General features: G+C 46.2%; 2 protein-coding genes across 3 annotated transcripts in view; one reads left to right on the top strand and one right to left on the bottom strand.

The window, feature by feature from the left end:
• The first annotated feature begins 245 nt into the window (after positions 1–245).
• On the top strand, positions 246–23,523 carry CHCT1 (CHD1 helical C-terminal domain containing 1). Of its 2 annotated transcripts, none has more exons than XM_082200917.1 (6): positions 246–462; positions 1,570–1,701; positions 2,963–3,138; positions 5,718–5,817; positions 11,919–12,097; positions 15,997–23,523. In XM_082200917.1, exons 1-6 carry the CDS (start codon positions 400–402, stop codon positions 16,022–16,024), a joined length of 678 nt encoding a protein of 225 aa, XP_082057043.1. In that variant the 5' UTR covers positions 246–399; the 3' UTR covers positions 16,025–23,523. The 2 variants fall into 2 exon arrangements, with proteins under 2 accessions (XP_082057043.1, XP_082057042.1); XM_082200916.1 differs by lacking the exon at positions 15,997–23,523 and adding an exon at positions 12,695–13,002 and having other exon boundaries at positions 247–462.
• Positions 23,062–26,870, bottom strand: part of APPBP2 (amyloid beta precursor protein binding protein 2) — a 37,900-nt gene continuing 34,091 nt past the window's right edge. Inside the window, exons 11-13 of the mRNA XM_082200915.1 lie at positions 26,279–26,469; positions 25,982–26,147; positions 23,062–23,810 (exon numbers count right to left, since the gene is read on the bottom strand). Coding sequence (XP_082057041.1) covers positions 23,557–23,810; positions 25,982–26,147; positions 26,279–26,469 — 611 coding nt within the window. The 3' untranslated portion in view covers positions 23,062–23,556. The remainder of the gene's footprint in view (positions 23,811–25,981; positions 26,148–26,278; positions 26,470–26,870) is intronic.

Raw genomic sequence — 26,870 nt, 5'->3', positions numbered from 1 at the left:
GCAGAAGGTGTTTTTTGTTGTTGTCGTTCACACTTCCACAGAACAACCAAAATTCCTCGAAAAGAGACCATGATTCCTTCAGACATCTGAGGAGGCATTAAAATGATGGGAGCCATCAAGAGATGAGACTTAAGCCACACACACACACAACCAAACACTCCCCCTGTTTCTTCTCAGGGAAGCAATCCCTCTTCCTTCGCTTGTCATAGGAATTTGGAACCAATTCGCCTCAGAGGTGAGGTCACAAACGCCGGCTTAGATTCAAACACACCCACACAGGCCAGACTGTGGCCCACGACACCCAGCTCATCTTTGGGTCCCTTGGCCCCCAAAGAGAGTCCCTAGGGAGCAGAGAAGGAGAAGGGAAGAGGCCGGATTTGGCTAACGGAGAATTCGGCCATGGGAGAAGCAACTGCCGGAAGAATGGCAGGACTAGAAAAGTGGAGGAACAAGGTTTGCCAGGTCTGTGTAATGGGTACATTTTTGTAGTTGTTTGAGAAGAAAACCATTCCTTTGACTATGCATTTGGAAAGTTACCAATACTTTTCAACTTTTCAGTTTCCAAAATAGGCAAGTGGGGGGGGGGCAAGGGACATGGCAGAGGCGTATAAACTTATGCACAATATGGATCTGCTGGGGTCATTTAGTGAAGCTGGCTATTGGGAGACTCAGGAGAGAAACTTATTCACACAACACATAGTTAACCTATGGAATTGGCTCCCACAGAAGCTGGCGATAATTCCAAACTTGGCTGCCTTCAAAAAAAGGATTGGACAAATTTATGGAGGGGTAAGGCTGTCCATGGGACACGGGTGGCACTGTGGGTTAAACCACAGAGCTTGCCGATCAGAAGGTCGGCAGTTCAAATCCCCATGACGGGGTGAGCTCCTGCCAACCTAGCAGTTTGAAAGCACACAGTGCAAGTAGATAAATAGGTACCACTCTGGCAGGAAGGTAGACGGCATTTCCATGCACTGCTCTGGTTTACCAGAAGTGGCTTAGTCATGCTGGCCACATGACCCAGTAGCTATATGCTGGCTCCCTCGGCCAGTAAAACAAGATAAGCACTGCAACCCCAGAGTCGTCCGCAACTGGACCTAATGGTCCCTTCACCTTTAAGGCTGTCCATGACTGCTAGCTGCAATGGCTGTGGTCTGTCTCCACTGTTGAAGGCAGTATGCCTCTGAATACCAATCGTTGGGAACTTTACTTATACAAAGTGCTCTTGGGATCAGGTCCCGCTTTCAGCCTTCCCACTGCGGCATCTGGTTGGTGGCTGTGAGAACAGGATGCTGGTCTAGACGGGTCTCTGACCTGACCCCACAGCCGGGCTCTCCTTATGTTCACAATGAGGGCTGCTGCCGCCCCCCAAAGTCTGTCACCTGAAGCAGTTACCTCATTTTGCCTAAGGATAGAGCTGGCTCTGTATGTCCACACTATTATCATTGTCTCAGCTGATTCTTCTGCCTCTTTCCTTGACCGGCCTTTTGCTTAGAGATTGCAGTTTTGCTTACTTTTTACCTGCGGGGACCCAAGAAAGTGACCTCTTGGGTGTCCAAATGTTTGCAGGCGACTGAGCTGCAGCTTCCAACCTGCCGAGACCGTGAGACGTCACACAGAGAGACCCTCATGAGAGTCGCGCCGTCGGGAGATGCGCTTGTCCACTACGCAGATGGACTGACACAGGACACCTTCAAAATAGTGAGAAAGAAAGCCATTTCTACCCATAAGACATGGTTCCTTAAACCGTGGGCCATAAAACTGTTGGGCATTGCTCCTGGAATACAAAGAATACATACACACACTCTCAAGGGAAGGAGGAGAAATCAGATTCAGTTCACGTATAAAGGAGAACGCTGCAGTTTCCAAAACAATACACAAAGCGAAACAGCTATCCTTTGAAATTTGCAGGTCTCTGAACTTTGCAGTGAGGTTCCCCGGCAAAGTACAGTATACAAAAATGCATAGAATAGTATAGTGTGCATAAGCATGCATATATTAGTGAATAAAGCCAGTGTGCGGTAATGCTTTGGTGATCACTTGTAGCCGAATAAGATTGTCTTCCATAAACAGTTTTAACAGTGAATCCGTAAGTGACTGTGGAGGCCAAGTCTGGATCCACACGTCCTTCCACAGTGGGGACATTGGTTTCCAGGCGGGATTTGATCACGGTGTGGGTTTGCCAAACGTGCCTTCCTCTTACCTCATTTCTCTCTTGCGTCCTGAGTTCGAGTGTCTTCAAAGCCCAGGCCACCTTTGGTAAAGGCTGTTCTCCAACTGGAGCGCTCACAGGCCAGTGTTTCCCAGTTGTTGGTGTTTATACTACATTTTTTTTAGATTTGCCTTGAGAGAGTCTTTAAATCTCTTACTTTGACCACTTTCCATTTTTAAGTTCAGAATAGAGTAGTTGCTTTGGAAGACGATAATCAGGCATCCAAACAACATGACCAGTCCAACGAAGTTGATGTTGAAGAATCATTGCTTCGACACAGGTGATCTTTGCTTCTTCCAGTACACTGGCATTAGTTTGCCTGTGTGGGAATGGTCAGAGTGTCGGACTAAGACCTGAGAGACCAGGGTTTGAATCCCCACTCTGTCCCCAGTCACTGTCCTTAGCTTAAGGGCTGTTGTGAGGATTAAATGAGGAGGAGGAGGAGGTGAACTGTATACACTGCTTTGAGCACCCTGGAGAGAAAAAGTTGGGATATAAACGCAACCAACCCACCAATCAGTAACATACAAAATGCATTATAACCGGAAAGATTGCTTTGCAAAAATCTGCGTATTAGGCAGAATTGCATTACATACCGAAATGCGAAAGTTCACGTGCGTTTGCTTTTAAACCGCAAAATAACTTGCGAATGTTGGGGAATTGAACTTAAGCCTGGAAAAAACTAAAGCTGACAAATCTGCCTATTGCTACAGTCCCCCCACCACCACTTTCTTCTCTCTCCCTCCCCAGTGCAAGGAGTTCCTGAGACCCTTCAAGAAATGCCTGCGGAAGCTGAATTTGCCCAAAGATTTCCCGAAGGAGAAGAGGCTGAGCTGCACCCGGAAGAACCTGACCATCCTCGGGGACCATATCAACATGTTCCTTCAGCACTACTGCAAGACCTGGGAGCTGAAGCACTGGAAGAAGTAAGGGGGGGGGCCTTCCGCGGAATGAGGCTGCGCAACAGCATCCCAAAGGGCAGAATCCACTTGTGGGTGCCCTTCCCTGAATAGCAGCACTCTTTTAAGGGGCTGAGAGTATGTTGCAACAGTTCCCTCTGGCATATATTACAGTGGTATCTCGGGTTACAGATGCTTCAGGTTACAGACTCCGCTAACCCAGAAATAGTACCTCGGGTTAAGAACTTTGCTTCAGGATAAGAACAGAAACCGTGCGGCGGTTGCAGGAGGTCCCATTAGCTAAAGTGGTGTCTCAGGTTAAGAACAGTTTCAGGTTAAGAACGGACCTCCGGAACAAATTAAGTTCTTAACCCGAGGTACCACTATATTACCAAAGACAGGGCTCCCTTGCTTGGAAGTAGCTTCTGTACAGAGCCTGTTTTCTTCGTGATGAAATAGAGTTAATAAAAAATGTCATGGCATCTCCATAACCTGCGTTTATTTGCAACATACCAGCAGACTCCTAAGACAGGTAGCATTACTGCTAGTCCTGAATCAATTCCTCAAGGAACAACTTACCCAGTGCTTTTTTTCTTTTAAAAAAATTGTTTAGGGGTACTCCCATTTTCTCACTCATATTGAAATACTGCCCCTCAATGAGGCCAAACTTAGATTCACAAAATGTTTAGGGGTATGCGTACCCCCGTGTGCCCCCAGAAAAAAGCACTGACTGTACCCCTCTGCTACTGGAGGGGACACTTTCCCTGCTTTTTGCCCCCTATCAAAACTGCTTCCTTCTGTATCTTTTGTATTTAAAGTACAGACTTATTGAGGTCATATGGAAATATACTTTAATTTATTTTGCATATGACCAAATCCTCAGTTGTTCTGAACTACTGAAGGATGGGGGGGGCGCTTTACGATTTAATAAATAAGAGCTATAATTCATTGTGAGGAGGGAGGCAATTATTTATTTCATGTTTGCCTCACCCATTACAATTTAATCACCAGCACCATGATAGCTTTTTTTTTAAAAAAAAAAAGATTTTAGCTCTCAGCTTCATTGATTAAAATTGGCCCTCAGTGATTAAAATTTGGCTCTTTTAAATCTGTTTGTTTACAAAGTTCCAGGCTGTGTAGGTGGGAAGCAAGCAGGGACATGGGTAAGTAATACAAGACTTAACAAGGTAATCCTGTAGGCATCTGCTCAGATGTAAACTCCATAGCATTAATGGTGCAAGATTCATGAAATTAGCCCGTTAGGTCTCAGGTCATCCCCTCCACCTTAGAAAAAGTTGCATGCTTTACAGGTTTGTCAGGCAGAGTCCAAAGCAAAATTCTAGCAAGAATCTCTTTAGTTATCTGTATAGGAGCCAAGAGCAAATGTTTATTTTTCGTTACCGGAATACTTAAGGATCAAGAGGGTTGAAAGAATTCCAGTTGCCCAGCTCTCTGCAAGCAGATAATAAGATAATCAATTTTTCTTTCTTTCTTCTAAAGCTGTTTACAGTACTCTCCAAATAGGGCTGTGAAAGGGCAGAAGTGGGTGATTTACAAGGACAATGGCAGAATGCTATGGCAGTGCAAAAAACCAGATGGTTCAATACTGGCAGTAGTTCAATATCTTGCTAAGCAGGGAAGGGCTGTTAAGTATCATTGAAGTCTGTCAAGACATACTATATTGCCCATGAAAAGTAGCTAATCAAAGACCGATTTCAATAATTGATTTGGTTTAATCAATTGGGCCACCAGGAGGTCAAAGGCTCCTGTATCTATCAACTCTCTTCTGTAAGACAATACTTCTGTAAGACAAGCAACCAGGGATGGGGGGAGAAAATTGATTAAGGTCACTTTTTAAAGGCAAACCTTTATAAATCTGTACTTCCCAGAACACTGCAAGAACCAAAAGCTGCCATTGTTTGAAATTTGCACTTCTCCAAATTTTGCAGCGCGCTTTCCGAGCCATGTAACATGTACAAAATTGCATACGCTAGGGCAAAACGTTGACCAAAAAATGCATATTTTAGTAAACTAAATAACTAAAGAAATCTATAGTGCTATTTCAGAGCTAGACACTTTGCGAGGAGATGTCAATTAGGCCATGTTCACACCATACCTTTAAAGCACTATGATACCACTTTAAGCGGCCATCGCTTCCCCCAAAGAATTCTGGGAGCTGTAGTTTGCTAAAGGTGCTGATAGATGCCCTCTCCCTGGCCTACAAGTCCCAGAGTTCCCTTTGAAGAGGGACAGGTTGTTAAACCACTCTGGGAACAGCAGCTCTTTCCATATGAACACAGAAAGCTGACTTATACTGAGTCAGACTGTTTGTCCATCTAGCTCACTGTTGTCTACACTGACTGGCAGCAGCTCTCTGGGGTTGCAGACAGGGGTATCTCCCAGCCCTTCCAGGAGACGCCATTGCAGATTGAATCCAGGGTCTTCTGCAGGCACCTGAGGCATGTCCCCTGCCTGAAGGCTGGCCTTTAGCCTTTAGCTCTCTTTGCAACCATCTTGCTTTCTGGCACCATTCTCTGTCCCACATTCCATGGAACAGAGACGTGTTTAAGTTCCCTCTCTCCTCCCACCTTTGCCGCCTGCTCTAGGATGCTTTGGAGGTTTGTCTCCCTCTTCTCAGCCCTCGACGAGAAGCAGCTGTGCAGATTGTACCGCTACAGCAAGACCGACCAAATGGCCAAGTTCCTGGTAAGAGCGATGCTTCCTTTGACACGGCAGAGAAAGCAGTGGAGGGTGGCAATAGGCAGCTGGGTAACAGGGCAACATCCAGCCTACCATGGAGGCGCAGGTCAATTTTGTGTCCAGGGCAGCTGTTTACCAGCTCCATCTGGCACACAGGCCGAGACTCTATCTGCCCGCAGACTGTCTCGCCAGAGTGGTGCATGCTCTAGTTACCGTATTTTTCGCTCTATAACACGCACCTGACCATAACACGCACATCGTTTTTAGAGGAGGAAAACAAGGGAAAAAATATTCTGAATGAAACAGTGGACGTATCATTTTTGTGCTTCATGCTGTGGCCACAGACATGTGATCTGATGGTGAATTTGGGGTGAACCAATGCAAAAATCCTGAGAATCCCTGTGGATCCATGCTTTGTAACCACGTTTTTGCACCATTGCAGCCCCAGGCAACAGTGGGTGCGTGATTTTTTTTTGGGGGGGGGGCAGGCTGTAGCCATGGACATGCTATGTGCTCTGATGGTGAATTTTGGCTGACCCAATGCAAAGATCCTGAGGATCCATGTGGACCCATACTTTTTAACCACGTTTTTGCACCACTGCAGCCCCAGGCAACAGTGGGTGCGTGATTTTTTTTTGGGGAGACAGGCTGTAATCATGGACATGCTATGTGCTCTGATGGGGAATTTTGGCTGACCCAATGCAAAGATCCTGAGGATCCATGTGGATCCATGCTTTGTAACCACGTTTTTGCACCATTGCAGCCCCAGGCAACAGTGGGTGCGTGATTTTTTTTTTTGGGGGGCAGGCTGTAGCCATGGACATGCTATGTGCTCTGATGGTGAATTTTGGCTGACCCAATGCAAAGATCCTGAGGATCCATGTGGACCCATACTTTTTAACCACGTTTTTGCACCATTGCAGCCCCAGGCAACAGTGGGTGCGTGATTTTTTTTGGGGGGGACAGGCTGTAATCATGGACATGCTATGTGCTCTGATGGGGAATTTTGGCTGACCCAATGCAAAGATCCTGAGGATCCATGTGGATCCATGCTTTGTAACCATGTTTTTGCACCATTGCAGCCCCAGGCAACAGTGGGTGCGTGATTTTTTTTTTTGGGGGGGGACAGGCTGTAATCATGGACATGCTATGTGCTCTGATGGGGAATTTTGGCTGACCCAATGCAAAGATCCTGAGGATCCATGTGGATCCATGCTTTGTAACCATGTTTTTGCACCATTGCAGCCCCAGGCAACAGTGGGTGCGTGATTTTTTTTTGGGGGGGCAGGCTGTAGCCATGGACATGCTGTGTGCTCTGATGGTGAATTTGGGGTGACCCAATGCAAAGATCCTGAGGATCCATGTGGATCCATGCTTTGTAACCACATTTTAAGTGGGGAGGGAAGGAAAAACACAGAAGGCTAAGAATGCAGGAGAGGGCTATAACGTGAGGAAAGGAAGGCAAAAGTTCCCCACCCACCCACACAAGCCAGCCAGCGTGTGCTCTCTCTCTCTCTCTCTCCCTCTTTAAATGGAAGAAAGCATATTTGAATGCTGTGTGTCTCCAAAAACAAAAAGCAGGAAGTCAAATCAGAATTTTAAGCCGAACCTGTAATCTCTCTTCCCTTCACAAACATTGTTCCCTCCGGAGCAGGGAGAGGATAGAAGGACGGACGCTCTGCTTTCCTCTCTTCTTGCCTGGAGGGGAGGGGCTTCCCCTGCTCTTTGTTCCGTTTGAGCAAACACAGCAACGAAACAGAGAGGGCGGGCAGTAAGACCCTGAGGCAGAATGCAGGAAAGCACCCACTTCCTCTCTTCAGGCTTCCCTTCTCCCTGAAGCGCGGTTTGATTTTTGCCTCATTTTTCGGCTCCAGGGACCACACATTCGCTGCATAACACGCACAGACATTTCCCCTTCCTTTTTAGGAGAAAAAATCTGCGTGTTATAGAGCGAAAAATACGGTATCTCCCGCTTGGACTACTGCAATGTGCTCTATGTGGGGCTACCTTTGAAGATGAGTCAGAAACGACAACTAATCCAGAATGTGGCAGCTAGACTGGTGACTGGGAGCGGCCGCCGAGACCACATAACACTGGTCTTGAAAGATCTACATTGGCTCCCAGTACGTTTCCGAGCACAATTCAAAGTGTTGGTGCTGACCTTTAAAGCCCTAAACAGCCTCAGCCCAGTATACCTGAAGGAGGGTCTCCACCTCCATCGTTCTGCCCGGATGCTGAGGTCCAGCGCCGAGGGCCTTCTGGCAGTTCCCTCACTGATAGAAGCCAAGTTACAGGGAACCAGGCAGAGGGCCTTCTCAGTAGTGGCACCCACCCTGTGGAACGCCCTCCCACCAGATGTCAAAGAGAAGAACAACTACCAGACTTTTAGAAGACATCTGAAGGCAGCCCTGTTTAGGGAAGCTTTTAATGTTTAACAGACCACTGTATTTTAATATTTTGTTGGAGTGGCTGGGGAAACCCAGCTAGATGGGCGAGGTAAAAATAATAAAATATTATTATATTATTACTATGTTTTCCCACCCTGCCTCAAAAAAATATATGAATCTCTCAATGAAAGTAGATTTCTTCTCTAGCCAGAGCCTTGGCAGATCATAGAATCATAGAGTTGGAAGAGACCACAAGGGCCATCGAGTTCAACCCCCTGCCAAGCAGGAAACAATAGTTAAATCTTTGTTGGATAGAAGAGTTGGAAAGGACCCTGAGGATCACCTAGCCCAGGGGTCTGCAACCTTTAAGACAAAAAGAGCCACTTGGACCCGTTTCCAAAAAAACAACAACAACTGGGAGCCGCAAAAACATTGCAACATTTAAAACAAATATAACACTGCATATATTGTTTCTGGCCTTAATGCTATATATACAGGATCGTGCAGTCAGCTGTCAATCTCAAGAAAAAAGGACAAATTAATAGCTAATTAAAATATTTAATTTACAACCAGGTAACCAGGTTAATGGGACTTTTGCTCCTGAACCTCAGTGCTCAGTGTCTGCACATCAGGGCTGTAAGACGTCACCTTCATTTTCACACAGGCTTGCAAGCTGTCATCTGTGAGGCGTGATCGGTGTTTGTTTTTAATATAGTTCATGTTGGAGAAGACCTGCTCACATACATATGTGGAAGAGACCACAAGGGCCATCGAGTCCAACCCCCTGCCAAGCAGGAAACACCATCAGAGCACTCCTGACATATGGTTGTCAAGCCTCTGCTTAAAGACCTCCAAAGAAGGAGACTCCACCACACTCCTTGGCAGCAATTCACCAAACTTTCACCTGCTTAAGTTTAAAAAGGGGCTTCAAGCAACTAAAAAGGGGCTTCAGGCAACTAACTCCGCGTGGAATTCCACGCGACCGCGACTGCATAATCAATGCCACAAAATGCCGAAGAAAATTAACCAGGGCCCCAGTGAACCATAAATCATAATCAGTGCCTGATGTAAATAATAATTAATAATGAGGGCCCAATGTCATCCTCGTCATTATAAAAATAATCCCTCTCTTTGTGCCGCCCAGCCTCCCAAGAAAAAAAAACCCACTTCAAACGGTCACAAAGCAAAAATTCCACGCAACCGTGACTTGCTATGCCCAATAATCAATGCCCCAAAATGCCATAGAAAATTAATCAGGGCCCCAGTGTACCATAAATCATAATCAATGCCTGATGTAAATAATAATTAATAATGAGGCATTCGTCATTATAAAAATACCGTATTTTTCGCCCCATAGGATGCTCCGTTCCATAGGACGCACCTAGTTTTTTGGGGGGGAAATAAAGGGAAAAAAATTTCCCTTTATTTCCCCCCAAAAAGCAGGTCGGGGAAACCGAACCAGGTTGAGGAACAGCGGGATGGCGACGCTGCGCCTCCCTGCTGTCCCCCGAGCTTGTGGGGCTGGCCGATGTCTGCCCCGCGCGAGGGGCGCTCTGCATCAGGGCGCCCCCCCCTGCGGGGCGGCAGGCTGCTATCCGCAGCGTGGGGAGCCTTGCCGGGAAGTCCGGCAAGGCTCCCCACGCGGCAGGCTGCTATCTGCAGCGTCGGGAGCCTTGCCGGGAAGTCCGGCAAGGCTCCCCACGCTGCGGATGTCTGCCTGGCGAGGGGGGAGCCTTGCCGGACTTCCCGGCAAGGCTGCTCACCTCCGCCCCTCGCCTCCTCCCCTCGCCTCCGCTCCTCGCCTCCTCCCCTCGCCACCGCCCCGGAGCCGCAGCAAAGGCTTTAAAGAGCCGCATGCGGCTCTGGAGCCGCAGGTTGCCGACCCCCAACCTAGCCCAAAGCAGGAGCATGCAGCTGCCCCATACGGGTATCGAACCTGCAGCCTTGGCCTCATCGGCACCACGCTCTAACCAACTGAACTATCCTGGCTGAAGTGGTCCAGAGAGAGGCGGGGACAGGAAGCAAGAGTCCATATCAGCACCACACATTTAAAGTTTTCATATGCCACTGTAACAGCCGTGGCTTCCCCCAAAGAAGAACCAAAGTCTCACCAAGGGCACTAGGAGTTGTTAGGTATCACAGCCATCACTGGCCAAGCTTGCTAGGCTGATAGAAATTGTAGTTCAGCAGCGCCTGGCAGGCCAAAGGTCCCCCATGCCTCCTGCAGTTGAGCCCTACATTGCAGATCCTGAATTGAGTAGGGGTTGAACCAGATTACCTGCAGGATCCTACCATCTCTCTCTCTCTCTCCCCACACTCGCCCACTTTTATTATTTTAAGCTCCTTTGGGGGCAATAAAGAGGCAATAGGACTGTTCAGAGGCAGTCTGTCTCAAGCAACAGGTCTGTGGACAAGGGCTGTTGCCATCCTACAGTGCTTGCCTCTGTTGGAAGCAGAATACTGGGCCCAGATGGGCATTAGGTTGACCTAGCAAGGCAACGTGTTCAATAACACCTCTCTCAGAGGTGTGGGGGCTATCGGATAGCACCAAAGAGATCCTTGGCAAATGCCCCAGCGTTGCCAGTATATTAACTCGATCTTTTTATGAGTTTTTATTAAGGCTGGGAGATGAGCGGGACAGACTGAGTCATCACTGCTTCGTTGAAATCCCTGCTATGACCGATGGCGTTCTGTGCTGCTCAGGGCTTGTTAATGTGTGATTTCCCAGCCCCATGAAAAAGGAGAGTTAGCAGAGGAGGTTTTCGTCTGGAAAATTAAAGACATCACAAGGATCTAAATAAAGCAGAAAGGCTACTGAATAACAGGCTGCATTTAAATAACTTTAATGGTGCGCAAAGCACCTGTTTTTTCCTAGTGGACAGTCTGCTTGTGCCAGCTGTTGGGGCAGTGAGCATGGCTGCCTTTGGGTCAAGCCAGGAATGTTGCAGAGTCAGACTATCGGTCCACCTAGCTCAGTAATGTCTACACTGACCGGCAGCAGCTCTCCAGGGTTACCAGGCAAGAGCTTACCCCAGCCCTGCCTGGAGATACTGGGAACCTTCTGCATGCAAAGCAGATGATCTATCCACTGAGCTACAACCTTTCTCCTATTCCTGTTGCTAACCTAGTTAGGGCTGAACTGTCAACAGTTGTAAAGTTTAGCTGAACTTTCTGGGCTGGGTAAAAAGTGCAAAACCACGTCCTCATGAATCTTTGGGGAGGGGGGTAATTTGAGGTGGGGGTGAGGCATTCACTGGAGCTTTGCACAGCTGCAAACATCCACCCGACAAAGGGCCTCGTAGGCTTTGCATTTAAATTGCAGCTTTTCCATCATGATTCACTGAGAAAGCCATAGCGGCACCCAGTGGTTGTGCCACTTTATAAAGACGTTTGCCATGCCTGAACGCTTCCAGCTTTGTCCTGTATTCTACTATTTCTGCACCGTTATTTAACAATGGAGATGTGCATCTGGGTGCTATACAATGGGAGCAGAAGGGGAGCAGTAGCTCGTGGGAGAGCTCTTTTTGAGCATTCAAAGAGGACACTTGTCCTCCGTTCCAGCGCTGCATTTTTGAAGTGCCGCAAGCCACCGAACGGGACATTCTCAAGTGTGTGGTTTTATGCTTCACAGCTTAATTTAGGCCAGGAATCCTCATGCAGTAGAGTCAGAGGCGACCAGTCCTGTGTTGGTTTTGTGCATGTCTTCATATTTCATTCCAGAAAGCTTATTGCCGGTTGGAAAGTCCCGATATGGTTGTTCTGCCTGACTGTGGCAAGCTGATGAAGCTGCGTGATACCTGGGGCCTCCAAGGCGGTGCAAAGATGCAGGGGAAACTAAAACAGGTGTGCTCACTGTCGCAAGACTCTGACCTGCCTCCGGGAAGTACGTCAAAGAAGAGGTGAGTGAGGAGCATCAACTGTGCTCAAATTGGTAGGGGTGCACGGGGGGGGGGTCCTAAAGAAATCCGTAATTCTCACTACTGACTAGGGATGGATGGATCTGTCATTTTCAGTTGCATTTCACATTTTCCATTCTCTACATCCCTGCAGCAATTTGAGAATTGAAAAGAATAATCCTGATGTTTATCTGCATTTCAGTGCAAATTTCTCCTAACAGAGCCAGGGGAGGATTGCTGAAGGGCTGTAACTCAGTGCTAGAGCACAGGCTTTTGCGGTCAAGTGGCCCCAGGGTCGATTCCTGGCATCTCCAGGAAGGATTGAGAATGTCTATCCAAAACCCTGGAGAGCCCCTGCCAGTCAGTGCTGACAATACTGAGCCTCATGGAGCAATGGTCTCGGTATTAGGTAGCTTCTTTTACCGGGCACTTACAAGAAGGATGGGGATCTGTGGCCTTCCAGATGTTGTTGGATTCCTGATTCCAGCAGGGCCATCGATCGGGGATGTTGTGCATCCTTGCTGGATACTTCAGCAACATCCATTGGGAAATGGGTTCCCCACTCCTCTCTTAGGGAGTTTTTCCACCCTGTCTCTTCAGGCTGCACAAGAGGCCCTCAAAGGCAAGAAGGAAGGAAGGTGTCGATATCAGTCACCCCACGTACATGGCTACCATCTCACCTACCTCTACCAGCAATGAAGCAGCGAAGCTTTCTCCTGCGGCTGAAGAAACTCCTTTAAAGACTGACCGTTAGCATGTGCGGCGTTTACCAAGGAGACAACACACACATACAATGTACCCAACGGAGAATTTGTAGAAAGAGTTTAGCTTTCTGCAAGACGCCTTTTGAGTTTGGCCTCTGCAGAGACTCGGTGTCAACAGCTTATATAAAGACCCGCTTCCCGAGAGCATCTTTCCTGGAGTTTATGATTCAGTCTGCCTCCCAACAGTGGTTTGGGAGCAACATGAGGGTCAAAGATAAGTGGGCAGGGAGGTCTGTGAAGCGGAGAGGTGGAATGGCTCTTTTGAGTTGGGCTGTTGAGAACTAGAGTCCAAAACACAGCCATTCAAATTGGGATCAGTGGGAGTTTTAGTCCAGAACACATGGGGTTGGGGCACGTTGAGGAAGGCAGAGCTCCCTTGCTTTGGTGATGGCTTTGTGAGGTTTTAAAGAAAGTGAGGATTTGATGAAAAACCATTCAAATCAAACCCCTTGCAGCAGGAGAGTGCAGAAGGGAAACCCCTTCCCAGTTTGTGGTAGCAAATTAGCACTTAATATTTCTCTCCATGGGACGCAGGTGGCGCTGTGGGTTAAACCACAGAGCCTAGGACTTGCCGATCAGAAGGTCGGCAGTTCGAATCCCCGTGATGGGGTGAGCTCTCGTTGCTCGGTCCCTGCTCCTGCCAACCTAGCAGTTTGAAAGCACGTCAAAGTGCAAGTAGATAAATAGGTACCACTCAGGTGGGAAGTTAAACGGCGTTTCCATGCGCTGCTCTGGTTCACCAGAAATGGCTTAGTCATGCTGGCCACATGACCCAGAAGCTTTCTGCAGACAAACGCCAGCTCCCTCGGCCAATAAAGCGAGATGAGCGCCGCAACCCCAGAGTGGGTCACAACTGGACCTAATGGTCAGGGGTCCCCTTTACCTTTTTTTCTCTCCATATGTTTAAATCCTCTAAGGTGGGATGGGGAACCCTAGACCTGAGGGCAGAATGCAGCTCTCTGAGCCCTTCCACAGGGCCCTTGAGACTCTCCCCAGGTGAAAAAAAGTAAGTTAACTTTTCCTAGAAAGTCACTTCCTTAGCAACTACTGTAGTCTTTTGATCCTGAACTATAATGAAGCAGCAGTGCCACCTAGTGGCCACATGCCTCCTGGTGTGTACCACACAAGGCCCAAGTATAGTGCAAGGGCCTTCATCCTTTGTAGGCCCAGGATGCCCCCTTTGTAATCCCAAGCTAACGATGGGGCCGGCTCTACTGTTAACCAAAGTTCTGTGTGATTCCCCATGGGAGTGGTCACAGACCGCATCTGCACCATCCATTTTAAAGCACAGTGATACTACTTTGTACAGTCGATGGCTTCCCCCCATGAATTCTGGGAGGTGCTGTTAAGGATACTCAAGAGTTGTTTGGAGACTCCTGGTTCCGTTCCTGGAGCTACAATTATCATTCTAGAGTACTTGAAGTGTCTCTTCACAGGGAACTCTGGCAGCTGTAGCTCCGTGAGGGGAATAAAGGGATTTCTAAAAAAAACAACACCCACAGCTCCCAAAATTCTCTGGAGAAACCCAAGGGTGTTGCAGTGGTGCTTTAAATGTGTGGTGTGAACATGGCCGTAATTAAGATTTGGCGCTAGATAAGCGCGGGTGGCTCTGTGGTCCAAACCAAAAAGGTTGGCGGTTCGAATCCCTGTGACAGGGTGATCTCCCGTTGCTCAGTCCCAGCTCCTGCCAACCTAGCAGTTCGAAAGCACGTCAAAGTGCAAGTAGATAAATACTTACCACTCCGGCGGAAAGGTAAACGGCATTTCTGTGCGCTGCTCTGGTTCGCCAGAAGCGGCTTAGTCATGCTGGCCACATGACCCGGAAACTGTATGCTGGCTCCCTCGGCCAGTAAAGTGAGATGTGTGCCGCAACCCCAGAGTCAGTCACGACTGAACTTAACTGTCAGGGGTCCTTTATCTTTTTTTAAGGCTCCTAACAATCAACTAACTATGGACAATAGTCAGTGGTAGTCATGGTCGTGTTGATTAGTTTCTGTGGATTTACTCTTGCGTAGAACATAGAGACGTGTTCCTTTGTACCTGATCACACTGGAGAGGAGATAAGAACAATGGGCTCAAAAAGTTAAAGGAGGGCAGGAGTTGTGGTCTGCTGCCCACAGGCGATTTAGGATGGTGTGGGCCATTCCCCTACACAGGGTACTGAACTGAGGGGGGGGGGGCAAAGTAATAATAGAACCTGCCAAAGGGACAGAAAGGGAAGAAAATGTGTGTGAGACACAGAATGAGAGCCAAATCCTTTGAGGATGAGGGAGACTGGAAGCACGATTCGTGTCACTGGTTTGTGATGTCAGGCAAACAGAAGGGCTCAGTAGCAGTTTTCTTTCCCAAAATTTCTCTCAAGAGCTTTGCTCCATGTTGCTGTTCCCAGCTGTGTATTGAGGCCTCTCCCTGCTCCTCTACCTCTGCCCCAGCCATTTAATTATTATTACTAGTATTATTAATCTATCCTTCACCTCAAAGTCTTAGGGTGGGCCGTAACAAGTAAAGCACAATGTTAAGAACTGTTAAAAACAGCTCGCAACCCCAGAAATAAGGTGGATCCTAAACCGTCCAAAGCTGGAATAAAGAGTTGCATCTTTCCTGCACTCGATGAAAAACGGGATAGTGAAGGTGCCAGACGCAACTCTGCAAGGAGTCCTATGGCTTGGGGGTTTGCCACAGGGAATGCCCCACCACCCCGAGGGTGGTAAAACAACGAATAGGGCCCCCTTGGGCATTATTTCACCCCAGCTGACTACTGTCCCCACCCCAAAAGAAAATTCATTCCCTACAGGAGGACTGAAATCATTCAGACTGAAATCACTCGGCTCAGGTGATCACCCACCCTCATCCATGCCCCCAGTTCACCTCAAGGCTTGCCATTCCCCAAAACCCCCTTTAAAGGGAGGCGGCGCTTCACAGAGTGGCTTTCTGAACTGTTGTGTGAAGCCTCACTGTAGGGGGGACAGCTTACCTGGGTCGGCCTGCTGTTCCTCGTGCTGCAGTTGGCATGGCTGCCTATCAGTGGCCACATGAGCTGCAGAACGTGATGACACCTTACATATTATATATATATATAGGAAGATATAAAACACTCAAGTAAAATATCCCCCCGACGCTGCCCTTTCCCCCCCACAGTGAGTTTTCCAAAGAGTGTGCCAAATGATAGCCGAAACAGAAGCTCGCTCTTTTTTTTGTTTTGTCTTTTCCAAAAGAGCACAGAAGCCTTCTGCGTCCCGAACAAAGCACACCTGCACGAACGCAGGAACACTATATTTATTAGGTCAATTATCCATTTTTTTAGCAATACAATTACAGAATTATCACAATGTTGGTTACAAACATACTCAGTATGGGTTTTGATGGTTACAAAGAATAAAAGTCGGGCACTGCAGTCTTGGTGCGAATGTTGGAGTACAAAAAAGAAAAGGGGGGGGGAGAAACATGGGAAAGGGTGGCACAAGAGTGGAGGAGGATGAGCGTCCGAAAGTGATCAAGATGCTTTCATATAAATAACCGTGGCACAAAAAGAGAGAGAAGAAAGGGGTTCAGATTCAGAGCTGCCAGGAGGTGCGCTTGCTCCAATTTTAGTAGCTTTTGTTTCCAATGTACAGTGATATATGTATACATATATATATGTATATACATGTATTTTTAATCCCTTGTTAACTTCCACTGAATCAGTAAAAAAAACCCCACAACACATATATTAGTACTGAACTCGGTAATAATCAAGGGGGGGAAATGTAAAAGTTTGTTCACCTCCAAGGAGTTAACGCTAAAAAAATTATCTCTCTCTTTTCTGTTTAAATATTATTATTTTTAAAAAATCATGGCAACATAGCTTCCTATAAAGGAATATACACAGAAAGGAAAGCAGATGGAAGATTTAAGAGTTACACGTATGGTACCTGTGACAGTTAAAAGTGATCCAACACTGAAAAAAACCTGTGTGCCAAACACCAAGTTTCTAGATATCTCTATATATTTATATAGTATATATATTTTCCCCATTTTTATTTTAGAGTTTTTGAAACAAAACAAAATATGCACTTGGAAAAACAACTTCCTAAGGCCTCTCCAAGCTATAAGTTGCTTAGGATTGCAATGAAAGTATTTGCTAATGAGAACTTGGAAAGCAAACGGCGATATATTTCTCACGGGACAGGGAAGAAGCTGGTTTCACTGCCTAAAACATACCTGAGTTTGGGGAGGGGAGGGTGGGCAAACACCGCCAGAGCTCTGCCGAAAAGGAATTGCGCAAGCGTTCTCTTGCTACATGGAAATTTTTTCTTCCTTCCTTCCCTCCCCACCTTCTCAACACAACATCATCAACAAAAAAACACACCTAGCAAAGGAATTTCCCCCCAAAAGGCCAAAAGGTGAAAATGTGCAACAGGCTAAACCTGTGTCAAAGACACAAAAAAGCAACTGAATTAAGAAGAAAAATAAATCCCAAAGGAGGACAGATATTTCAAATCGCAGTAATAGCACTTTGATCCAGCAAGGGTTAGGTGGTGAAGGAACATTATCGGGCTCCTCCAAACCCAACCAAATGGTAGATTCCAGAACAAAATGGCACCGTGTGGATCCAATGAGGAGCTGTACAGAGAAATGAGTTTTCCACCACGCATGTGGCCAAGTGGCTCCACTGGGGTGTGCGTGTGTGCTGCATCTTTAATCCTATTTTTGGGCAGTTTTCTTCCTTACAACCATAAGAACAAGCCGCCTTCTATCAATATTGTTATCTTTCTTAAAGGTGGTAGGTGGGATGGAAGGGAGAGAAGGAAGGCCCTCATTACGTAACGTAAGTTATTAATAGCGTAAAACATCTGCCGAGGCAACTAGATTGATGAATTTCCAAAGAGCAACTGTTGCTATCAAGCACTACCAGCTGTTCATTGGTTAACTTTAGCCAACATCTTCAGAAGTGAGTTTTAAGCTCGACACATGGCTAAAAGGATGGAGAGAAACAGACCCTCTTCCCCCACCTCCTTCTCCTGCACTGCTAGAAGCAACAATGCAACAGCAACTTCATTAAGCCAGCATCAGAGAGCAGCATCTCACCATGTTATGGGGTTACAGAAGGCGGCGAAGGTTCGGCCCATTTCACAAGTCCCTGTAATTTCAGCGGGAAAGACTAAAGCAGGCATCCCCAAACTGAGGCCCTCCAGATGTTTTGGCCTACAACTCCCACGATCCCTAGCTAACAGGACCAGTGGTCAGGGATGATGGGAATTGTAGCCCCAAACATCTGGAGGGCCGAAGGTTGGGGATGCCTGGACTAAAGCAAGTATTCAGCGTTCTTGTAGAAAACTGATGGGACTTAAAAACATGTCTACAAATCTCTCCCACCTAAATCTCAATGGGACTTGGGAGCATGTAGCTTTTGAGTGGATTGTGTCCGATGCTTATAGGCCAGTGACAGCTTCCCAAGCCTCAAATAACTGGCCTCTCTAAAGCAAGACCAGCTTCAGTTGCTTCCAAGCAAGGCAAATGGTACTTGCTCTTCCGTTAAGCGGCTGGAGAATCCCACGAGACAGGTAAGTCAATGGTTAGCCAGATTTGCTGTGTTGTGTCGAAGTGGACCCAAGGGAGCTGGGAGGGGAGTGTCCTTCCATGACAACTTGACTATCGGGCTGGGTGGTCAAGTCCATTTAAAAAAGCCTCTGCTATTCCTTTCGTCCTAACCACTCCAATCTGATTTGAAAATGAAACCTGAATTTGCAAGGGTAGGGGAAAGACACAAATTAAAAAAACTGGAAGAGGATGAAAACTGTGAAGATTCTCCCAAGACTCGTTCATTCTTTTAAAACGGCTTTGTTTTGAGGGCTTTCTGGAACAATAACAACAAAATAATAATCCATTTCTTAAATGCTGAAGTACACTCCCGTGGAGAAAGTTGCTCGAGAGGCAAGGAGGAGGCAGATCTATAATATTGAAATGTCAGGTTTGTTTTGCGGTGTGATTGTTTGGGGAGAGAAAGGAAGACTCAATCTGTTTCTAGTGAGTTTATTACCTAGTATTGTGGGGGGGGGGGGGGAAACAGAGTTGAGAACTCCCTTCTCTTTCTCATGCACAGCCCCTACAGTGCTGTACATGAAAAATGTGGCCTAGTATATAATGTGAGCACTATTACTAAAATAGAATACTCTTTCAGAAATCAACACCTTGCTTTTAAAATGCCAGCCCCCCCCCAGCCCCCAGAAAATCAGCAGGAGCTTTAAAAGAAGGGAAACTTCAACATAAATCAAGAGAGGCACATGGTAGCCTTTGCACATGAACCTGGCACAGAAAATTAAACACATTTCAAAGTAAATTGTTAAAAAACCCAAAAAACCCCACACAGACACTTCCAATTCTGTCTCCCCTTTTTAGCAGGCTAGAGGATCTGGCTTTGTATACGCTATATATTTAAAGCACGTGGCTTTCTCCAAAAAATCCTGGGGACTGTAGTCTACCTCTCAAAGAGCTACAAGTTCCAGGGCGCTTAAGAAACTACAGTTCCCATGATTTTTGTGCGCGCACAATCTTTAAATTAGTACCTATCATGTGGTTCTTTTTACCTCTGACTCCCAAAGGTTTTTCTTCAAAAGGTCTCTGCTCAAGAGCAGAAACCTCAAGAGAATTCCAGATTTCCCAAGGTTTTTGTTCCATTTTTATTTTTAAAAAAGAACCTTCTAAAAATTCAAGGAGCAGAAATTGAAAATATCTTCCGGGTTCGTCCAGACATCAACCTTGGTTACACTTACACAACCAACTGAGGGCCACTGTTAACATTCGCTCATTAAAAGTTAGCATATTCCCAGTGGAAAAGGGAGTATTCCTAAGGTACCATTTTTCTTTGCTTCCAAGGTCCTAAGAATTGCAAATAGCAGAGATGTGGAAGCATGCTCATATGCAACACAGTCAAGCCCTGTGTGCTAAGGAAATTGGGTAGCAACAACCCGCCCAGAGACTATTCTGACAGGCAGAAGCGATCTAGATTCTTCTAAAAGATTTGAGGCAAAAACTTCCCATTGTCTTCACTTGGGAAAGAAAGGGGGGGGGAGAGCATTTCAACTAAACCTTTCGTTGTGGGAACTTGGAAAGACCTGGCAAGTCTAAACAACCCTCAGTCACAAATACACACACAAATAAAAGCAACTCGCTTCTTTCCAACATGCAATTAATTAATTGGGCATATCCCAGAATGCAGCCAACATGATTTAGACTGGATTGAGGGCGAGGAGAGAGGGAAGAGGAAAGAAGACTAATTTTTTTAACAAAACCAATAACCCATCCATGGTGGTACCTGGCCTAAAGCATGGGAGGCGGAATAAATGGGAGGTTGAACTGCTCAGGAACAACAACTGTTGATAAAAGATAGTGATGTCAAATTGGTGGAAGGGGTTCAACACGGAGGAGCCTTTTCCTTCCTCTGAAAGATCATTTGCAAGCAAGAACCAAAGAGGAACATGCAGGCGAAAATGAGCCGAAAGAACTCTGGGCTGAACTGCTTCAGGACCGCACTTGGGAGTTGCCATTTTTCAAAGCTCCCGTTTGTTATAATCTTGAAATACAAGTGTCCACCCCCACCCCACCGATTAAGCAGCAAGTATACTAGGTATCAAGCTCAGCCTACACTGGAGTAATCCCACAGAAGATAATGAGGCTATGCCAGTACTTGCAAGAGAGGAATTCCCTTGAAACCTTGTCTTGAACAAGGTTTAAGGGCTCGTTTTAATACCAAAGGTGGCCCGTAATTATTATTTAAGTCAGCAAGCTTTGCTGGTTTATATAGTAGTCACAGCAATCCAATTGATTCGTTTTTGCTCTCTGAGGCAATATAATGGGCATTGTTGTATTAATGGTAGTGTTTTGCAACTTTGGGCTTTTCTTTTTTTTACTTTCATCTAGAATGGCAACAAACGTGCTGTGACTTTAGCAATTGGATTAAAGCCTTTGACTCCCAACAACCAATCTATTCTGATGTTTGGTTTACAGCAGCTAAACTGTGGCTCTTTAGATTGGCAACTGCCAACTTGGTGCCTCTCCAAACGTCTTGGACTCCAACTCCCATCAGGCTTGTGAAGGCTGAAGGAAGTTGCTAATCTGACAGCACATGGAGGGGCTCATGTTAGCCCACCCCGGTTCGACACTCAAACTGTCAGTCAAAAGCAACTTTTAATGGCCACTTACTGGGAAGCCAGCCTGCTGAAGATCTGACATCTGCAGCATTGGGTATCTATGGGGATTACAGTTGCAAAGTTTTATTTTGAGGGACACTTCTAATAGAAGAAGTTTTTTACATGGTGGGTGGGGAAATGGCATTTTTATTTCAGAATACTTGTCCAGCTCACGGAGATTTGTGGTTCAGAAATACACCCGGAAAGCACCACGCAGGGAGGCTGATTCTGGGCCTGCAGCAATAATCCAGGAAGGTCTTCCTACCATGTGTGGTTCTGGCATCCAGCAATTCCCATAATAACAACAAGAGCTGCTAAAGCCACAGCTCCAAAAATCAACACCTTTTGTTTCAAGCAGGGTGTTGATGAGATACCCCACCCACCACGCACAGGGAAGGAAGTATCTTTTAAAAAGGCACTATTATTTTTTTTAAAAAAACCCAAAACTATCAGCCTGCAATATTCCAGGTTAAAAGCCAAACACTATTGCTATTAAATGAGGAACTCTCAGTAACTTCCAAAGCCACTGACCGCTAAGTGTTGATGCTCTCTTTTGACGACAGATTGCCCCCACTTGCTTTCCACCCCCCACCCAAAAACCTCACAAATTAAAGGGGGGGAAATGAATGAAACTCATTCCAAACACTAGAGAGGCTTTTTCTCTCTTTCCTGCTTTCCCTGGGCAACTTATAAACCCCCTGAAAATAGAGGAGAACACCTGACAAAACCCTTAACCACAGAGACACTGCCTGCATCTCTGCATTAAGAAGTGAGGTAAATAGGAACTCTCCCCCTCCTTCCTTTCCAACCTAGCTCACTATATGCTACATAGGTCTTTCAAAGTTCATTTACTACCTCGGTGTTAAAAAGATGGTACAATTAAAAGAAAAACCCACAAACCACACATATACCCCAAAATTAAGACAAGCTAGTGAGACAGGCATAGTTATTTTTTTTTGTTTTGCTTTTTAAAAAACATATTATGACAGACATTAAAAATATATATATAAAAAGAATTGAGTTCTGGCTGTTTTAACGTAAAAAATAATAATGATGAAGCTGAGAGAGAAAGGAAGAAAGACAGACCTGTTGTGCTTATTCTTTTTTTCTTTTTTTTTGGCATTATCCATTGACCCCTGCAAGCTGTACAATAAAAAAAAAAAGATCATCTGCAGATATTAAAACAAAACCAGATTTTTTTCCCTTAATGATGACGACCAATCTAATTAGCACAAGCAAGTTATAGCCTTTAGAGAGAGCCCGTTTCAAAGACAGGGGAAAGGGGAAGGAATAGCATTTGCTATGCTTTGCTTACGGTGCTAAACATCTAGTTTACCTGTGTAAACTTAGTATTTTAAAAAGACATGCCTTTGAAACCGCCGAAGAACGTTGAAGCTCCTAGCTCTGTAATCTAGTACATGTATGTATATAAAGTCTCCATTCATCACTTGAAAATACACCCCTTCGTGAAGCAATCCTACCGAGTTTAAAAAAGCAAATGCAAAAGGGCAGAAATTGTGACTTGAAAGCCATTGGTCCGAGACTCTTTTCCTAAGGACGGGCTGGTCCGCTTGAAATCTCCCGGTCCTATTACAGAAAACTCTTTTGCCCTGTACGGAAAACAAACACAAAATAAAATAAAGCAAGAAAGCTGAGAGACTAACATATTCTGCCAGTGGTTACCACTTTCAGGTGAACACTGGCCCATTTCGGGTGCTCTTTGAAAGTGCAAACGGTGGTTCAGACGGAGGCAGAGCAACCAAGCATCACTTCCCAGGAGGAAATTCTTCGCCATGTCTCTTCGTAAGGCAGCAGAAGGCAAGAAGCGAAGATTCCCCCACCCCTTTTCTTTTTTCCGTGTGTGTATAAATATCTGTGGTTACTTTTTTCAACAATCCGTATCGAATAAGTTTTTTCTTTGTTTCTACACTGTATAACAAGAATAATCATATGGTCGTATAGGACTTCAGACTTGTCACAAGCACTGGTCAGTGGGCACCCTCCTTATCCACCAATTAATAATGCAACTCTCAGAATGGTTTAATGGCTTTATTGCTCTCTTTCCATTCTCGCAGAGATTTCGTGTAAAGTAGCTTCGCTTGGACAAAAAATAAAAAATAAGAGAACATCGTTAGGGGTGTTTATGGGTTTTTTTTCTTCTTCCTTTATATATATATTTATATATATGTATATGTATCTCTTTCTCTCTCTCTCTCTCTCAAGTTGAAAACGTGAGCCAAAACAAAACATGCCGTACTCATGCTGGTAAGAATTTTAGCACACATTCGTCTGTTATGGTCACTCCATTCAAAGCTGAGATTCCTCCCCTCCCCGAGAAAACAGGGGAGTTCTAATGGACTGGACCAGTGTTTCAATGCAATTGCAGCCCCCTCAGAGAGAGAGAGAAAAAACACACACACAAAACTACATGGTTTCAAATTTCACAGTATGACTTTTCCCATGTAAATTTGGGGAGGTGGGAACAGAAGAGGGGGGGGGGAATAGTCGTTGGTAAAATTGACCAAGGTCCTTAGCAAATCTGTCCTTCGGCGGTCTGAGACATCAGGAAAGACTGGACAACTTCTTCAGTGGATTGCAGGCTGGTGCTCACGTCCTCGAGGGCGTCTGTCACTGAAAACTGCCGATCCCGCAACCGGTTCCAGTTGGCCAAAATGTTGTGGTATTCAAATACCTTCTCGTAATTGCCAATGGAATTGTACAGTTTAATGAGGCCCCTGTAGTCATATTCTAGTCCACTGTAACCTTCCCCAAAAAGCTTCTTCCCTAAAAATAAACAAAATGTGAAGGAGAATTAATGCTGTACTTTTTTCCAGTGTTGCCTAACAGAGAAGCCTGCTCTTTATTTTATTTCATTAAGTAAAAATCTGCTACCTTTCAGCTGGAGTACATTTTACCATGTTCTCCGATCTGGGGTGGGGAAACTGTGTCTTCCCTCTTCTCTCCAGATGTTGCCTGACTACAACTCCCACCCTCCCTGACCACTAGGCATGCTAGCTGGAGCTGATGGCAGGCAACGTCCAGCAGCATATCAAGAGCCACAAGTTCCCCACCCCCAGCCTAAAGGAACAGAGAAGACATTGCTATTTATACTGGTTCCCGCATGCCCTCAAAAATAAAATCTTGAGTGTGTGCTATCCCCACCACCTCAAATAGACCTGGAAGAAGGATCCACAGTCATACCTCATGTTGCGTTCGCTTCAGGTTACGTCTTTTCAAGTTGTATCCCACGGCAACCCAGAAGTACTGGAATGGTTACTTCCGGGTTTCGCCGCTTGCGCAGAAGCGCTAAATCGCGCCGCGCGCATGCGCAGCACTTCCAGATGCGAACACTTTGAGTTGCAGACGTGCCTCTGGGATGGATTACGTCTGCAACTCAAGGTTCCAATGTATTTATGATTAAACCAACCAAGATTGGTGGAGAAGGGACAGCATTTGCTCCCTTCAAACATCTCCCCCAAAACCATGTCCAGCGCGTTGGACCTCATCACCAGCTAAAACGAAGCACAATTATTTGCTCACAGGCCTCCGCTATTGCCTTAGGTCCTTTATGTTGGGATGGATCCAAATGCTGTGTGCACAGAAAGCCACCTGTCTTTCCTGCTCCCTCTGCAAGAAGCTTCTCTGGAAGTCTGGGGGACACACCTGAAAAGCACTGGTTAGGCAGCAGGGGCCTCTGGTGGGAGAGCATTCTTGTTTTGTAGAAAGGCTATTGTAGTACTTTTATCAGTGGATAGTTCCCACATTGCTTGGCTTGTTGTTACTCCCTTTGCTTTATCAAGCTCTTGCTAGCCACCCCTGGGTTTTCTTTTAGAAGAAAAGGGGTCTTGAATGAATGGATGGGTGAGCAATTGTCTTGAAATGGGTGGAAGAACCTTGTGGCAGCGGGATGCTCATGGCAACAATTCCCTGTCACAAAACAAACCCGCCAAGGAAATATCCCTCCCCTGAAAACAGTACAAACCCAGGCAACAACACGGCACATCCATCCTCTTCTGCGGCCACACCCCAAAATAACACAACCACAACAATATAATAGGCAACGCTCCCCATCATTCTCCCAGTGCCGATCCCAATTCTTACCATGCAACAGAGAATGCCCTTTCCTCCCCCTCTAGCTCAAACCTCTTTTCTTTAAAATTAAAGCTTGACTGGGCAGGAGGGAGAACAAATCAACAGCTACAGCTGCCCTCTACTTTTTCCCTTCTAGGAATGATTGTGGGGCCCAGAGGCATTCTGGGAAGATGAAACAAAAAGGGCTGGAAACAAGAATTTGCCTCCCAATGACTAATTTTCTTTTAATGATAATAAAAAAGAAACTTGAACAATCGTGAGGGGCTGGAGGGTGCCAAGGGAGGTGTTGGGGAACCCACAGACACCTTGCTGGCAATCCCAGTGGTAAGCCAGAAACCATAGCATAGTTATCTGTTCCTGGCTCATGCTGGATGATAACAAACCAGACTCATGGTCTGGCCATAATCCTAAACTAATGATTGTGATTTGTGATGGAGACAAACAGCTCAGGAAGACATGTCTGTTGCAAACAGTTAACTATGGTTTTGCTGTAACACAGAAACTGAGGCAGTGCGTGTTGTTAGGCTAGACTGAGACACGGTGCCTGATCTAAGGTCATTCAGTGAGCTTCATGGGAGAGCAGGAATTCAAAGCCTGCCCCAAATCCAAACCAGGTATGGGGAACTTTTGGCCTTCCGGATGTTGTTGGATGCCGGCTCAACGCAGGCATGGCCAAGGATGATGGGAGCTGTAGTTCAGGAACTTCTGGAGGGCCAATGGTTCCCTACCTCCTCCTCATCCATCCTTTTTTACCTGGACTTCTTCCAGGGGAAAGAGAACCTCACCTACACGCCTCCCCCCCCCCCCCCGGGAGAGACAACATCACTGTATATGCAAGCTTAGGCTCAAAAGTGTTTACACACCAATTGCTATGGATCTCAAATAAAGCTTTTCGGCGTTTTCGTACTGATTCATGTCGTAGTTGTAGAGCGAGGCAAGGTGTCCCACGGAAAGAGCAACTTCGTAATCTTCTTGGCCAAGAAGCTGCTCCTTGATCTGGATTGCTTTGATGTGCATCTCTTCCGCTTCCTGGAACACGCCCACAAAATTAAGACAATGGTGAATTGCCGGTCTTTTACTAGATGATTGTCAAGAGAGCCAGAGATACAGTTCAAGGAAGACATGTCAATAATATTTGCTGCCCCCCCCCCAATAATTACCTTAAATTTCCTCATGGACTGGTAAAGCCTGCCAAGGTTACCATAGTGTTTTGCCGTCTGCACGTTGAACTCCCCAAAGGCTTTCTTGGCAAGCTGGAGCGAAGACAGGTGTAAGTCGTGGGCTTCCTGGAGTAGCCTTTGTTCTGTCTCCTTATTGTGACAGTCAATGGCAATCTCCTCCAAGATCAGTGCTTGCACGGGAAAGGGGGGGAGGAAATAGACACATTAGAAGACCCAACACCATTAAAGGCATCAGCTAGGACCCCGAGGAAGTGAATGCTGACTTCTGCATTATCTGAAAAGTCCTTCAGCTCAACTCTAGCCCTTTCCCAACTCCAATTATTGGGCCGCTTTGAAGGTGTACGCAAAGCTCAAACACATGAGCCACTTAGAGCTGACCCTGCCTTTAGGAAGAGTGAGGCGTGGGCCTCAGGTGGAAGATGCTGGACACGGTGGAGAGAGCCACTGTTTTCCCACACATTTCCTTCCCTACCTTTCCTTGACATTTGCTACAGTAAAGGTAAAGGGACCCCTGACCATTAGGTCCAGTCATGACCGACTCTGGGGTTGTGGCGCTCATCTCGCTTATTGG

Source organism: Podarcis vaucheri (genome assembly GCF_965113315.1).
Source record: "Podarcis vaucheri genome assembly, chromosome: 15".
In the NCBI taxonomy this organism is placed as follows: domain Eukaryota; kingdom Metazoa; phylum Chordata; class Lepidosauria; order Squamata; family Lacertidae; genus Podarcis; species Podarcis vaucheri.
The sequence above is the reverse complement of the archived record's forward strand: the minus strand, read 5'-3'. Positions and strand labels throughout refer to the sequence as shown.

Bases quoted from the DNA above. Each gene is read 5' to 3' on its own strand.
- CHCT1 (XM_082200916.1), top strand. From the start codon at position 400: ATGGGAGAAGCAACTGCCGGAAGAATGGCAGGACTAGAAAAGTGGAGG. The intron at 3,139-5,717 runs GTAAGGGGGGGG...CGCCTGCTCTAG, and splicing joins GAGCTGAAGCACTGGAAGAA to GATGCTTTGGAGGTTTGTCT. The intron at 12,098-12,694 runs GTGAGTGAGGAG...CTGTCTCTTCAG, and splicing joins GGAAGTACGTCAAAGAAGAG to GCTGCACAAGAGGCCCTCAA.